General features: G+C 40.5%; 1 protein-coding gene across 1 annotated transcript in view; it reads left to right on the top strand.

Annotated features, from left to right (window-relative positions):
* The window catches only part of RELN (reelin), a gene marked incomplete at its 5' end in the record, with an annotated part of 284,100 nt that overhangs the window by 146,977 nt on the left and 121,745 nt on the right, over nt 1-15,378 (top strand). Inside the window, 2 exons of the mRNA XM_084206102.1 lie at nt 4,326-4,422; nt 7,406-7,646. Coding sequence (XP_084062228.1) covers nt 4,326-4,422; nt 7,406-7,646 — 338 coding nt within the window. The remainder of the gene's footprint in view (nt 1-4,325; nt 4,423-7,405; nt 7,647-15,378) is intronic.

The raw sequence follows: 15,378 nt of genomic DNA, 5'->3' as shown, positions 1-15,378 counted from the left end.
CACCCAGTTTTATCTCAGCAAAACACCAGCTCTGATCAATGTTGTTAAGAGATCTCAGAGACCAACAGCTGTACGACTTGGGTTTCTGTCAATCTGACACAGCTGGAGGCAAAGCCGTAGAGAGAATTAATTTTACCTGCCATTGTCAGCCTGGATACAAATAACTGAATACCTGGATACAAAGAGTTGATATGTGGTGCCTTCATAACATCTCTGCTGAAATACTATGCTCTCAGAACTGCTGCCTACATGACATTTAAAAAATACGGTAGCTAAAATATTAACCAGTATTTTAGATGGCCAAAATCACCTTAAGAAGACCTAAAATTAAAAAAAAATACAAAAAACCCATTACTGTTTCAGTTGGATATGTTGAGAGTGGTCAGTGCTTGTCAGGTCCTGGCTGTGGGTTACCTGTCCTGTGTGAAACAAGCAGCAAAACAATTGAGAAGCATATTTTTGTTTCACTTTTCTATTCTTTCCTATTTAGTTAAGCAGAATTAACAAAGCAGTTATCAGAACATGTTTAGCAATCCCACACTCTGCCAGTCAAAACCCTTTTCTATTAGCATCAGTGCCTGGACTCAACTTTAAGAAAATTTTGTTTTATTGAAATTTGGCTTGGGAAAAAATCCAAACATGTAAAGCACCAGCCAAATAAATTAGTGTTTTAGAATATTCAGTATATGGAAATGGCTGGGTTTTATAACAGAAGCTGCTCATCATTTTTGATAACAGACAAAATTGCTGTCTGAGCTTCAAATGTATCATTTAAAATTAAATCCATGAAGATTGTCTCTACTCTAGCTTTTCTCTGAAAGTTTTGGAAGTCTGTGAACATCAGATAAAAGTCTATCAAAAGGAGTAAAATAACTGCAAAGGAAGAAAATACTTTGTTCCTGAAACACAAGGACAATCTTGCCTTGTATATGTGTAAAGAGAAAAATTTGGCTATTTTTTATCAGAGGATGGTTTGGGGTGCCCCCCACTCCCAATAGGTAATTACACATGCAAAGTATAATACTAACTCTTAGCCAGATTTATCTAGCAATAACCTCACCAAGGCATCAATCTTGCTATGACATACTCATCTTAAGGAATAAACAGCACTTTTTCTCTAATGCAGAAGCTTACTAACACAGTCTTGTTTACAGTAATCATCACACAGGTTTTGCCACTCATTTTCAGGGCTAATTCAAATCCTGGGCTTTCCTGATTGAAAGCAAACCAAATCTAATCTCATTCAAAGGGTTTTATGTACAACTTTTCCTTCAGAGGACAGGAAGGTGTGAATATTTATGGCATGATATCCTGCTCCTGCTCCTCTGCTTGGAGCTGACAAACTGTTTATTGCCATCTCTGGGAGCTGTGGGAAGGACACCTCCCTCCTGAGCTGAATTGGCTCCAGTTCCTGCGATGTTATTACTTGAGTTCTGATCATATTTTTGTTCATAAAGTCAGAATATAGCTTTGCTGGTCGAGGTAGAGGCAAGCATCCAAAAAGCAGATTTCTATTTTAAATAATCCTAGTTTAGGATTACTGAAACAACAGTGATGTGGACTAACAGCCATAATACTAATTAATAGTAATGTTGAAAATTATATTGAAAGGCAGTGACTTCCAAGACCATCTCAGTAAACCTTGTCATGTAGTGCAATTGCATGTTCACCCTCCTCCCTTTTCTTGGGGAGAAATTCCTAATGTAAACTAGAATGTGTATTAGTTTTATAAAAGATTCAAGTACCAGATCAACACCTTTAAATTTTTTGTGTCAGTTTGAGTTTTGCAGAATTAGATAGGTACATGAAAAATAATCATAATGTCTTATTATTTTGAGTCAAGAACGTGCAAAAAGAGAATTTAAACACTGATAAAAACACATTTGTCATCACAGCCAGTAATTGCTGCTTGAGGACTTTCCCAAACTATCTTTAATCTTAATACGATCCACCCTGATGGTTCAAATAATAATAAAACCCAGCATTTGTCTCTCTTATTGTCTCCACTCTCTTTTTCCAGTACCAAAAGTGAAATACCACACCTACCTTGCAAAGCCATTTCTGAGTGGCCCCATTTCTTTTAAGCAACAGCTTTGATCTTCATTGCATAGTTGAGGGTGTTCAGATCTAGCAGACAACATTTTTCTTGTTGGTTGTGCAGCAAATCTGGCCTTTTCCCCTTCTTAAGCAGCACATTTCAACTTCACTTGTTAAGGGCCCTGTACCAAAATTTGATTGTAACACTAACTGGAATGGCACATGTTATAAAGTCTATATTGCTGGTTATTTTTACTGTTTATGTTATTTTAATTTCTGCTGACATAAAACTCAGTATGTTGCTGTTTTACCTCACAGCCTCTGACTGGCCAAAGACATCAAACTGGCTGTAGCTCCCTGATTTTTGAACAGGATTCCTCTAAAATAAAATGAACAAATGTGATTAAGGGTTGGAACTCCTAAATTCCCCAGAAGTAGGAAGTGGCAGCAGATGTTGCTCAGTAAAGGAGACCATCCCAGCAGATGGGCAAATATGAAACGCAAAGGCTTTTCCTGCCATCATTTGGTTTTAATATGATAGAAATAAAATGCCTTGTCAGTAAAATATAACCAGACAGTTGCTTTGTAGTCATTTTGGATACATGGCTGGTAATTCAAAGTCCTGCTGCCTTTGCAATATTAATTATTCTGTGCCTCTTTACAGCAAGAATACGTGTCAGACCAGCTGAACATGCCACACGCAGCTGTAGTGGCTCGGAAGTATCTGTTACTCTATTTGCAATTTAACATTAGTGAAAGATACAGGAAAACAACTTTGTGGATAATTTCCAGCAATCTGGTTGATGTTTCAGAGAAAATTTTAGACTTCATCCCCTGTTTTGGAGTGTTTTCCCCCCTGTAGAGGTATGCCATGTGTGTCTCAGGGTAGAAAAGCAGTTCTGTAGGGCTGAGAGCTGTGAATGTGAACTGCCTCAGGGGAGTTGGGGCTGCAAGCTTTGTGCTTAATGACATATGTTCCCATTAAAATGTGTAAGTTGTTCTCTTGTACAAGTGGTTAACACCTTTTTAATCAGGCCATTTATTTCTTTTACAAAAATAAGCACTCCGGGTTGGAAAATGATACTACTTCACTGTCAGCAGTGTGTATATACATTTATACATACATTAAAATATGTATTCACACAACTTTCAGTGTGATTAAATGAATCTGAGACACACATTAACATAACATACTACTTGTGGCACATACAATACATACTTGTAGTGTGAGCAAAGCTGTGGTGCTCACTCAGTAGTACCCTGATACCATCAGGAATGATGTTTAATTGAGAGCAGCTTCTCTTAAACATGGCAAGTACATGATGCCTGCTGCTTTCAGTCTCAGGTGTTTATGACATTGTATCTTTGGAGCAAAGGCTAGGATGTGTCTGTTTCACTGAGCATCAAATTTTCTGAGATGGATAAATTATCTGGTGTCTGAGGAAAAATAGTATTTTTAGTGTGTTTAATTACAGCTCAGGTTGTTTATCATGTTTTCTGGGAGGAATTTCTCAATCTTGTTTTCATCTTATTTTGACTGCCCCGTGTATTAATTGTTAAGCTCATCTTTTGTGACAACACCCAGAAGGCACCCTTTTATAAATCAAAAGTAAATATATTACCCTACCTTGCAGGGGTGCCATAAGGCTTAATTAGTTCATTTTTGTAAAGTGTTCTGAGATTCCCAGATCAGCATCAAGTGTTTGTTATTAATTATAGGATCTAGGGAGTAAATTGGATGATTTCTTAATTTAATTTCCTTCAGGCAACCTTAAAATAACTAATTTTGTAATATCTTTGTTCTTTTAAATTCCTAAATCACATTTGCTCTTGGCTGAAGTAATTCTGTATATATTTTCCTCATTGTATTTTTATTTCTAGAGTTTTTTATTTATACAGTAATATGAAAAAGTCTTTTACTATTTTCCCTTTGAATTCTGCTATGTGGATTATTCTCTAATAAGAAGGTTTTGTTTAAACATTAGATGGTGGGTTTTTTCCTGCACTTGGGGGTTTTAAGTAATTTACTTGGCTTCCCCTGGGAAATTTACAGAGATTACATGGCACTGCTGTGATTTATCATTTCTACTTTATTTCTGACTCATAAAGCATGCATTATTTTGTGTTTACTTTCAGCAACAGATCACAGGAAATTTCATCATCAATCAAAGCACTTTAAAATGGGGAGAAGCGATAAGGTGACAAAGGCACAGTCAGCAACTGTGGTTATTGGAGAATCATTTCTGCCTCATTGTGTCGTAACACTTCTCATTTCGTTGCTTCCCCAGGATCAGGCTCGTGTCGCTTCAGTTACTCAGATCCCAGCATCACGGTGTCCTACAGTAAGAACAGTTCTGCAGATTGGACTCAGCTGGAGAAAATTAGGTTTGTTACAGCTCTTTAATAATTTTTATGTTTTCCAGCTGAGCAGGCGGTGTTTAAAGCTGGCTCTTTCAAAACTTGCTTTATTTGTTAACTTTTCAGTTCTCCTTGTTGGTGCAAAAGATGAGGGGTGAAATTCTTGGCTAATTGCAGAACTGCCACCAGGTTTGGTAAATCACAAATTCATCCATTGAGTATGTGGGAAGTGAGGAAGAGAATCACTTCACACTTAAAATGCAACTCCAATAACAAGCAGGATCAAGTGCCTGAAAAAATAAAACTTCGATGACTTTTTGCATTTTAGCACCATTTCTAATGTCAGCTAGGGCCATATTTTATAATATTTCAAGTTTCTACTTTGGTATCTTAAAATGTTCAATAAAAACATTTTATAGTTTGATATGAACAGTTGGCTCTTAACACTCTTGTAATAACAAGATTATGACAAATAATGCCTTGCTTTTAAACCAACTGGCATACGTGAAAATGCAAAGGATTATGAATGGAAAATTTAAATCTTTTCATCACAATATCCACACCTTTAAAGAGAGCCAGTGTCAAAGATGGATTTTTCTGAGACCATATTTTATTAAGTAATAGTAGGAAAGGCATTTTGTGCAATGGCATAAAAACATAATTATGGAACTGGGGAGGAAAAAGCTGTTATTTCTATGTAATGTTCTCATAGTCTCTCAGTGCGCCTTCCTGCATTACCTCAGTGTCAGTGCTGTACAAGTGACTTGCTTGAGCCTATTTTCAGTCCATTGAGGCAAATTGCAGAGGAAAAGGGTCCTTAATTTCTGATGAAGAAGCAAAACTCTAGCTGGAAGGTTGTGCGTTTCAGTATCTCATCCTCCAACTCCTTGTGGGAGTGGAACTACAATTTCATTGAAAAAAACATAAATTTTAGTAAAACAATTGATGCTAATTCTTATCTCAGAAAAATATAAAGCAAGAGTGATTCACTGCAGGCACTGAAGTTGCCTCAGAGTAACCACACAATGCATTCAATTTTTCTCACATTGATGCAAAATTACACACCTAGTCCATAACATCAGCTCAGTTGCTCTCATAACTCTGCAAGCCAGGAAACTTAAGAGTTGTGAGGATGCAAACACAAGCCCTTGAGACGATTTTTTTTTTTAAAGTTAATGTGCATGCAGTTTGACCTCTCTTTCCTCAACTTTGATGCTGGAGCCAGCAGCAGAAAATGGGTCAATAGAGCAATGTCGTGCGAAGGGGAGAGGATGAATTATGGAAGGATGCTCGTTGCTCCGGTGGTCCCTGTGAAATGCAGTGTTCATTTGAACGTGCAGATTGCACAGCACTGCATGCAGCTCCAGGGAACACCGGGAGAACTGGGAGGAGATGGGACAGGAGGGCATCTGTGAAGGGGAGGTGCTGTATTTTGTGGGTGGGATGTCAGCTCCTGGGAGGGAGGGCAGAGATCCCTGGGGAAGGCAGGGCTGTGTGTGAGCTCCGGGAGGAGGACAGCACCCCGGAGCAGCGCTGTGCCGGAGGGTGACAGACGCAATGCTCAGCAAGGGCAGGGAGATTTGTGGGGCACGGTCTGGGTGTGAGTACGGGACAAACACAGTTGCATTTCAGTATTTTGCTTTGCCTTCAAAAGAGAAGTTCCTCTATTTTCTGCTATAAAAGGAAGCTATGGGTGCTTTTTTCCCCTGAAAGCTTTGGATTGTCTCTGACAAACTATTCACCCTTAAAAGCATCACTACCAGGGCAAATAGAAGGTTGCTAGCTGACACCTTGCAAACCCCAGTTTTGTGACTCCTTGCAGCCTGAGCTTTGAAAACAGCTGATTCACTGCTGGGTGGCTGTTGAGATTTAGCCCCACCCAGCAGCCAAGCCCCACAGAGATTCTCTCTCATTCCCCCACCAGCAGGACTGGGAAGAGAACTGGAGTGGTAAAAACCAGAGAATTCATGGGTTGAGATAAAGACATTTTAATAGGGAAAGCAAAAGCCATGTAGACAAGCAAAGCAAAACAAGGAATTAATTCCCTGTTTCCCATGGGCAGGCAGGAGTTCAGCCATCTCCAGGAGAGCAGGGCCCCAACACGTGTGATGGTGACTTGGGGGACAAACACCATCACTCCAAACATTCCCCCTCCCTCCTTCTTTCCCCAGTTTATGTACTCAGCATGGTGTCACCTGGTCTGGGATATCCCTTTGGTCAGTTGAGGTCACCTCCTCCCAGCCTCTCATCATCCCCAACATCTTCTGGGTGAACCTCAATCCTTTCACAGCTCTCTGAAGAGCTCAAGGCCCTAATCATTGCCTAGTAGTAGCACTCCAGGTCTGACTCCACCCCTCATTCTGTATTTTCAGCAACAGAGAGAGGACAAATGGATTGTTTCTTCTGTATTGTTCTTGAAGCAGAACAAGGAAAGAAGGACAACCTGGCCCTCCACATGCACAAAATTATCCTGACAGCAGGGGTGTGGGATTGGAAGGACATGTTTGTCAGAGAAAATTCTTAGCTTTTCTCTCCAACCATTCTGCTCCATCCAAATCTTAAGAGACTGAGACATCAGAAGTCAGCAGATTCTTTCGATGAAGCAAAATAAATTTTGTGAGCCTAGTTTTTCTAATGAGCTTCCTTAACATTTCCTTTTGGCCATTCCTGCAAAATACCTGACAATCCCCAGTCACCATCTGTGACCAGCACTGAGCATGGATGTGATCCTGCTCTATCCTGTCCTGCCCTCCAAACATCTGCGCTGATCTGTGGTTTCTTGCCTTAGCTTGCACTCTCTTTGAAGCCAGGCTCTGTTTGGGCTGGATGTGCCCTGCCTGGCACAGTGGGACTCTGCCTCAGGGCAGGCATTTTCTGATCTCCATGGAAGCTTTATCAGCATACAAGGGATGTCAGCACAACCGTGTCACACCTAGTAAATGTGTTAATTGAGGGAAAATGTTCTGACTATGCCTTAAAATTGGTCTAATTCCCTACCCTTGTTTTTCAGTGCCCCTTCCAACATCAGCACAATCATCCACATCTTGTACCTTCCTGAAGATGCTAAAGGGGAGAACGTTCATTTTCAGTGGAAACAGGATTATGTTCTTGCTGGTGATGTGTATGAAGCCTGTTGGGCATTGGACAACGTTCTGATCATAAATGCTGCTCACCGAAAAGTTGTGTTAGAAGATAATCTGGATCCTGTGGATACTGGCAACTGGCTTTTCTTTCCTGGGGCCACAGTTAAGGTTAGTCTGATTTTCCATGGCTTAATGTTATTATTACTCTTGTAAGTAGAAGAAGACAGTAACACCTAACCAAACTGGGATCATAAGGGTGTTCAGGCAACTCCATCTGCTTCTAGCATTGGGCTCTTTTTATCCTTGTTTTTACCTTTTCTCTATCCCATTGGGGCTCTCTGAAACAATGCAGCTTTTCTGCCATGACCAAAACCAAATGGCATTTATGCTGTCATGTCAAAGATCATGTAACAGAAAATGGAAAACAGCTTCCTTTTAGCAAAACAGTGCAGTATTTTTGAAGTGTTTTGAAATTGATTTGAAATTCAAGTCTTTCTGTTAGATATTTTAAATATCTGCTTTTTAACTTGGTCCTGTTCAGCTACAACTACTCACTTCACAAATCATCCCAAAAAAGTAAGATTTCCCACCTTTTCTGTCTGTGAATATCCCAACTCCATTGCAGCACAAATCTGGGTAGTGGCTGCTCCTTAATATTCTCTTTTTCAGTATGATCCTGTTTTGCTATGTGACATACAGCAAGACCAAGATCCATTCTACCTTGAGAAAAACTCTAAGGAGCCCAACAAGATCCCTGTGCACAGAGTACCTTCCCATGCAGATTTGTTCAGTATTTGGAAAACAGTTGGATTCTTGCTGTCTGTGTTTCAAAGCAGCCAGAAGTTCAACAGCTGATGACTTTCTGGTTTCATCCTCTTTTCATTCACAAAAGCAGTTTTGATGTCAGGGTTCATTTATGATGCTGTTAATGGTTTTGGCAACTGCACAGGAAACAGATGTTGAATACTGAGGGCAGTAAGAGTTTGGTTTTGGCCTCATCCTTTTCCCACAGAACCTGATACAAATGCCTTCAAATTAATAGTTTAAGACATAAATATTCCCATTAATCTGCTAATCATAGTGCCATCTTATTAACTCTTTTTTTTTACTTCAGCAAGGCCACTTAAACTGCATTGACAAAGTTTTTACATGAGATTTTAGAATCAAATCATGTCCTGTATATTTAATGAATATTATGTGATAGGTTAACACTTGTTGTTTTGTCAGTCTTCTCTCTGGATTTTGAAATCCAGCCCACATATGTGAAGGTGTGAAAGAAATGCAAGGGTTAATGTACCATAGGCACTGTTACTTTTCTCAGTTGTCCAAGCCTAAACACTGAAACGTGTATAAATGACATCTAAACTTTTGCAAATAAGCCTATTTTTTGTTGCTGTTTATGATTTTTTTTTTTTTTTGTTTGGTTGTACAGGTTATTTTGGAGTTTGTTTAGTTAAACCCAGCTAGTTTGTGCCAATACACAGTTAGACATTTATGAAAAACAAAGGACCTAAACCTGGAGATTACTGAGAGTTTCTAGACAGAAATCCCATCCAGGTCAAGCCTTATATGTGACATGAGTGAGGTTTCACCAACCTGCCATTTCTCCCAGCTCATCTTCTTGTTTAGGTGCATGTGAAATGCGCAAATGCCTGTTTCCAGCTGACCTCTGCCTGTGTACACCAGGCTGAGGCTATGTCTGAGGCTGTGGTACACTGGATTAAAGCTATGTGTGAGGCAGACCTTTAATTCTTCATGGGACTCTGCAGTGTGCCTGTATTGTCACCAGAGCACTCCTTCACTCTTTTCATTTTTAGCTCTTGCTGCAGTCTTCCTCAGATTTTCAGGAACAATCTTGCCAAATATAATTTGAACAGATTTTGCAATGTGAATTTCATGTTATGTCAAAAGTAAGACTATAAATTGGGTCAAGATTTACATCAGATCAGCATAAAACCTGTCGTAGCATTCTAACACCAAGAACAAATTTTTGGACTTATTTTTTTGCTTTTCATATTTGGAATATTATATAAATTTTACAAAATCTTTTATTGTTTTCTTTAAAGCATTTACCTCTAATCTCAGTTCATCACAAACATAATATTTTGTATAAGTAGAAAGCTAAGAATCCTTGTACATTGTGCTAATGACATTAAATATGGCATAGAGAGAGGCTATAGGAAATTTCTCTATCATAGTCACTGGCATACAGAATAATATTTGAGAAACCCTAACAGTGTCACAGGGATAGCTTCTATCACAGATATTTCTAGTTCCCTTTTTTCTACAAGTCTTTTTGCTTGCCAGACAACAGGAACTTGTTAAATAGTCCTGATCTTTGTTCACAAAGTCTGTACAACAATTTAATTTTTTTTTTAACATTTTTACCTAGGGATCAGCAAAGTGTGGTCTCATAGCTGTCTGCAACTTCCTCACGAGGGGAGCAGAGGGGCAGGCACCAATCTCCTCTCTGGTGGCCAGTGATAAGGTCTGAGAGAATGGCATGAAGCTGTGTCAGGGGAGATGTAGGCTGGCTGTGAGGAAAAAATTCTTCACCCAGAGGGTGGTTGGGCTCTGAACAGGCTCCCCAGGGCAGTGGGCACAGCACCAGCCTGACAGAGCTCAAATGTTTGAACAATACTCTCAGGCATGTGGTGAAATCCTTGGGATGTCCTAGGCAGGGCAGGAGTTGGACTCTGATAGTCTCAGTGAGTACTTTCCAACTCAGGATATTCTGTGATTCTATGAGGTTTCACTGCTGCCTCCTGCTCCCTTTTCTAACTCTCACCTATGTGCCTTATGTTCCCATGCTCACTATCACGGTGCTGAACATCATTCCAATCTCACAAGACCTTTTCTCTGATACCCAAGCCTGTTTGGGCCATACAAGTTTCAATTCATATCCTCCCGTCCTCTCCCAATTAATATTTTAGAAAAGATAGCCTTAAAAATATTTCTTGAGGATCTAACATGTAGATTAGGCCATTAGACCCCTCTCTGTCCTTGACAGCAGATGACACAGCAGAGTGTGCATCCACCTAGGCAGATGCTCTCCTCCCTGAGAAGTGGTGTCATTCCTGCTGCCTACCGAGTCCCTGGCTCGTCTTTGAGGGTGCATCCCTGGAAGATGACACCATTGGAGTGGGCACTGAGAGTATTACTGGGAAATTTGCAGCAATGTGTTCACTCCCTCCACTTTGGTGGGTTTGGATGCTGTGTTCTCAATAAACACTGTGGGACCTTTCCTGTGCCCAGCTTGGGAAGCAGTTTCTCCTCCTCTCCCAGTCTGCTTGAGCTTGGCCCAGGGATTTCCTTGCATTTCCTGTTGCCCTCAGGAGCAGGTGCTGCTCGTTTGAAAGCACATGGCTGGTTGCAAACACAGCTGGACCTGGCTACTGAAACAGGATGCAAGCTGAGAGATAATCCATTGAGCTTGTGTGTCTTGGTTCCAAAGAAGACAGCAAAAGGCAAGAGAGAGGCTGTCAGCAAAGCCAAGCAGCCCTTAGGAGATTAATTGGATCCTCTGGAACGTGTTTATCTGTGTCGGGCTGTGTGGAAGGGTGTTGAACAGGATAAATTCCTGACTGGGCTTCAAGATTTCCAGTGACAGCTCTGAGCATGAGCATGGCCTCACAACTGAGCGGGGTTAGGATGATGCTCTGGTGGTTGAGATTGCTGAAATGCATGGAAGAATGCTGTACTTCTGTCAGTAATGCTCCTTGGAGCTCTATTCCTATGGAACAGGAAACCCATTTCAGCTTTCATGGGCACTTCAATATATATTGTATATTTGACCAGAAATTGCTGAGCTTTGAGGTACAACATTTGCAAGTTCTTTAGTTTTCTCTGATTGTCCTAGTTCAAAATTGGTTGTGCCATCTCTAAATTAATTTTAAGAAGGGAGACAGCCTCAGTAGTCTTAGAGTTTATGTTCCTGCAGTGCTTTGATTGCATGAAAATAACATTGAGACCAAACCACCTGTCTCTGGAATTTTTCCACATTGGGAAAGAGCAGTGTGGATCATTACAGACACCAGAGGGACAATGTTCTGGTCGTGGTGTGTTAACCCAGAGGCACTGATCATCTTTGAGAAGAGTCAAGTTACAGAATTGCTGACTCACAGTAACTGCAGCAGTAGTTGGGTTTAGGACTAGGGTAACTGATCCATATTACTTACTACTGTGGACATGACCAATAAACCCTAAAAATACTCCAACCCCAGTATCCTGATTCAGTAAGCCCTTTAAATAACAGGTCATCACCATTCAGCTCATTTTCATTTCCCAGATATGCATGCCAGTGTAGCAGAAGGGAAAGTTGCATAAGAAAAGAGTCACTCACACTGAGAAAAATATGCTGAAAATACATATTTTACAGTATAACACTGTGACCAATACAGTAAAACTCTGTGACCTTTTAGCACACCCTGAGCAGAGCAGGGCTGTGCACATCCCAGATCTGTAAGTCCTTCCTGAACTTGTGGTGTTGAGCAGAGAAGACATGCACAAACGCCTGGGAATTTGGCAAAAAGAAAGGCTGATTTGGCTATTTGATCCTCCTTCATTCCAGAGTAAATTTTCAAATGTCTGAATACTCTGTTAATTAATGGAATGGCTTTGGATAGTCTTCTTAAACAAACATCCTGATCCATGTGTATATATATATATTTTTTGGGTTTGTTTGTGCTAAAATAAACAGGATTTTTTTTCTCCTTTTTCTCTTAAATTCTTGCTATAAAAAGTGTTCAGGTGTCCATTTTCTGAATCAGTTCAAATGTATTTGTTTGAAGGAGGAGAGGTGATATTCTATGTGTGCCAGTGTGAAAATGTCAGACTGAAATTGCTATGACCTTATATTGGTCAAAATGACAAAGAGATACATTCTTCTGACAAGGTTCCTTTGTTTTTTGTATAAGATATATCAAGGCAGTATTTGGTCTGTGGGCCAACCCCAGCCTTCTAGCCAGCTGCTTTGCCTCACAGGAGCCCTTATCCACCACGTCTCCCTGGGAAGAGATGGGCAGACTTCCTGCTGCACCTCATCTGAGACACATTCCTGCTTCTCTGTGGGTGTGAGGAGGAGTGTGAGAGGAGACCTAAAGAGAGCAGTGCAGGGTGCACAAAATCTGTCTGCCAGCTGCCTTTAGGTTGTGGCCATTCTGAGCTGTGCCCATGAGGAGGGATTTGTGTCCTAGCCCATGGGTGGAATTGCTCTTGCCTTTTTTTTTTTCTCCTAATAAACAGACTTGTAATTAAAATAATAATACTTAGATACAATGCCTAGGAGTTCATTAGAGCTGACAGGTGGTTGGCTGTAGTGCTGTGAGTCATTTGGGCAGCTGAGAATTGATGTTGGGCAGCAATGCTGAACCTACACCTTTCTCCATGCCAGTTCCCTGTGGCTTGGAAGTGTTGGGAGGGATGGCAGGGAGCCAGCATCAGCTCTGAGCTGGTGTCCAAGCAAAGGGGGTCTTTCCTGTCTCCTAGAAGGAAAGAATTTGATCTTCACAGGTCACTGGGAGATGTACATCAGTAAAAATGACGTGAATTGACCCATTAGATGCCAAAGTGTAGAAACAACTTGGCTTGATTCTTTCTCACTCTGATTTTACAGCGGCGTAAATGCACACCATTGCTTTCAGAGGAGCAGATAATGCTCAGGGCAGAGTGCTCCAAACATCACTAGTTCCCAGAGCATGGAGGAATAGCTCAGATCATGCCAGCTAAATGACTCATTAAGGAAACTGGTCATCACCAGAGTGATTGGTGTTGTACAAGCGTCATGAAATGTCCTAGAAAACTAAGAACCACACAAATCACATGAATCACTCATAAACAGGCAAAGTGTTTTGAGCATTAGCCCTTGAATAACAGTCTACAATCGGAAATGATGAGTGCAAGCCCGCTTTATAAAATGTTTCTTGCTACATCACAGGACAAGTGTCATCCCATTGTTTTGGAAAGGGAAAGTGCACTATAACCCTCTGTGCTCCTGGCCTGCTTGGGCAGCCAAGGTTTTTGTTCCGTAGCCTACATTAAATGATGTAAAAATGTAGCACATGGGAAAGACTAAAGCTCTGTTTTTCTCATGGGAAGGTATTCTAATTACATTGTGTTCTTTACTTTGGTTAATGAAGGAATTTCAGGTCAGGAGCATTAGCAGCCAAATCCACAGAATTTGGAATTTGAAGTTTTCCCCAAATTCTGTAACCATACCTTTGCTGACTGACACGTTGCATACAAAGTATGATTTTATCAGGACTTAATCTATCCTTGTACCTGCTATCATGTCAAAATTTTAAAATTTCTAAAACCTGCATGACTCATTTCCAGAAAGACACAATATCTAATTTACAGCTCCATTGACAATGCTGCTTCAATTAATTTTCTTCATCTTTCTTCTTGTTCCTCTGCTTCTCATATCTCATCTGTTTGCATTGCCTAGATTTTAATTAAAAAACCTCTCCTCTCTAAGGAGCAATCTGAAGTGGCAAAAATAATCACTTAAAATATTGCAGTCATTAAAAAATTGGCTGCGGTCAAAGCCGCGCATTTTCAATTTGCCGACAAATGATATTTTCGTTTGTTTTTAAAGTGCATTTTGTATTTGAATAGCACACGCCAGCCAGCCTGGCTATCAGAGATGCTCCTCCAGCTGGGTGGGCTTCGTGACAACTCCTTAATGGGGGAAATTGATGGCCCTCTGCTTGTGTAGGGGTGAAGGCATACTGGGCAGATTTCTTTCCATCTGCCGTCAGCCCTTTGCAAGCTGGCACTGCCCAAATGCCCAACACATTCATTCCAATGCAAGAAATGTCGCCAAAAAATAAATTGTGAGGCTACAGCTGTCTGAAAGAATCATCAGGGCCATTAGGCCCAGGGGAGATAATATGAAGAAGAGCATCAGTGTTCACCACTGATAAAAAGCTAATTAAATTATGGTAAAGATGACTGTGAATGCTTTAAAGGCATAGAGGTGAACAACATTTTCATGGGAGTGCAGGAATGAACCTCAGGAAGATGATATGCAAGACCTCAGCCAAAAATCTGTTACACTGAGGAATTTCACACTAGTGTTTCCTGTTGATGCTTTGCCGAATGGCACAGTTGTATCATTTAGTTGCCCTCTGTTCCACTCTCCAAGTAAAGAAATGCCATACTGTAAAGCCAAGAGGTATTTATTGATTCACAAGTTTGACTTGAACAACAGGGACAGAAGCTGGCTAGGATGAACTTCAGTGCTTCTGTTTACATTCCTAATTTTTGTCTTTTGAGTTTCTAAAAATCTTCAGGCTGTGTCCTTCGCTGCAACTGTGACAGAGGCTGATGTGGCTGAGGCTTGTGCTGGTTCCCATCTCAGGGTGGACTGGAGATCTCCAGATCCTCCTGGCCAAGTGGTCACACTGAGGGGAGCTGATGTCTCCTTTATATGGTCCTTGCATGCAGGTCTTTAGAAATATGGAGATTGTTCAGACATGTTACATGATGTAGGATCCCAGATTTCACCTGGGGCCCTTATTTAGTTATGAAACCTTAAAGAGATCCAGTTGTAAAGAGCCTGCTTCACCAAATCTGACTTTCCAGCTTTTGCTGACCAATGGTTTTGAGCAGTCATAATTTAAGCAATTCTGCATGTCATATAATCAAGAGGCTTTCCTAAAAGAACCTAAAATCTAAGAAGTGTAGTGTAGGGTAAAGAGCTTGGCAGGCTCTTGACAAAAGTTTGATTTTAAAACCATGCATTGGTCTCTCTCCCATTAACTAATGTCTTCATAATGTGTTGCAGAAATCTCATACGAATTAGTAAAACCTGCAGGCTCTTATAGACAATTTGGCTAAGAACTGTAGTGGTAAACTGGAAATATTAATAGACAACAGCAATTTTAGAGTGAAAATGTAA

Source organism: Fringilla coelebs (assembly GCF_963513975.1).
Source record: "Fringilla coelebs genome assembly, chromosome: 5".
In the NCBI taxonomy this organism is placed as follows: domain Eukaryota; kingdom Metazoa; phylum Chordata; class Aves; order Passeriformes; family Fringillidae; genus Fringilla; species Fringilla coelebs.
The sequence above is the reverse complement of the archived record's forward strand: the minus strand, read 5'-3'. Positions and strand labels throughout refer to the sequence as shown.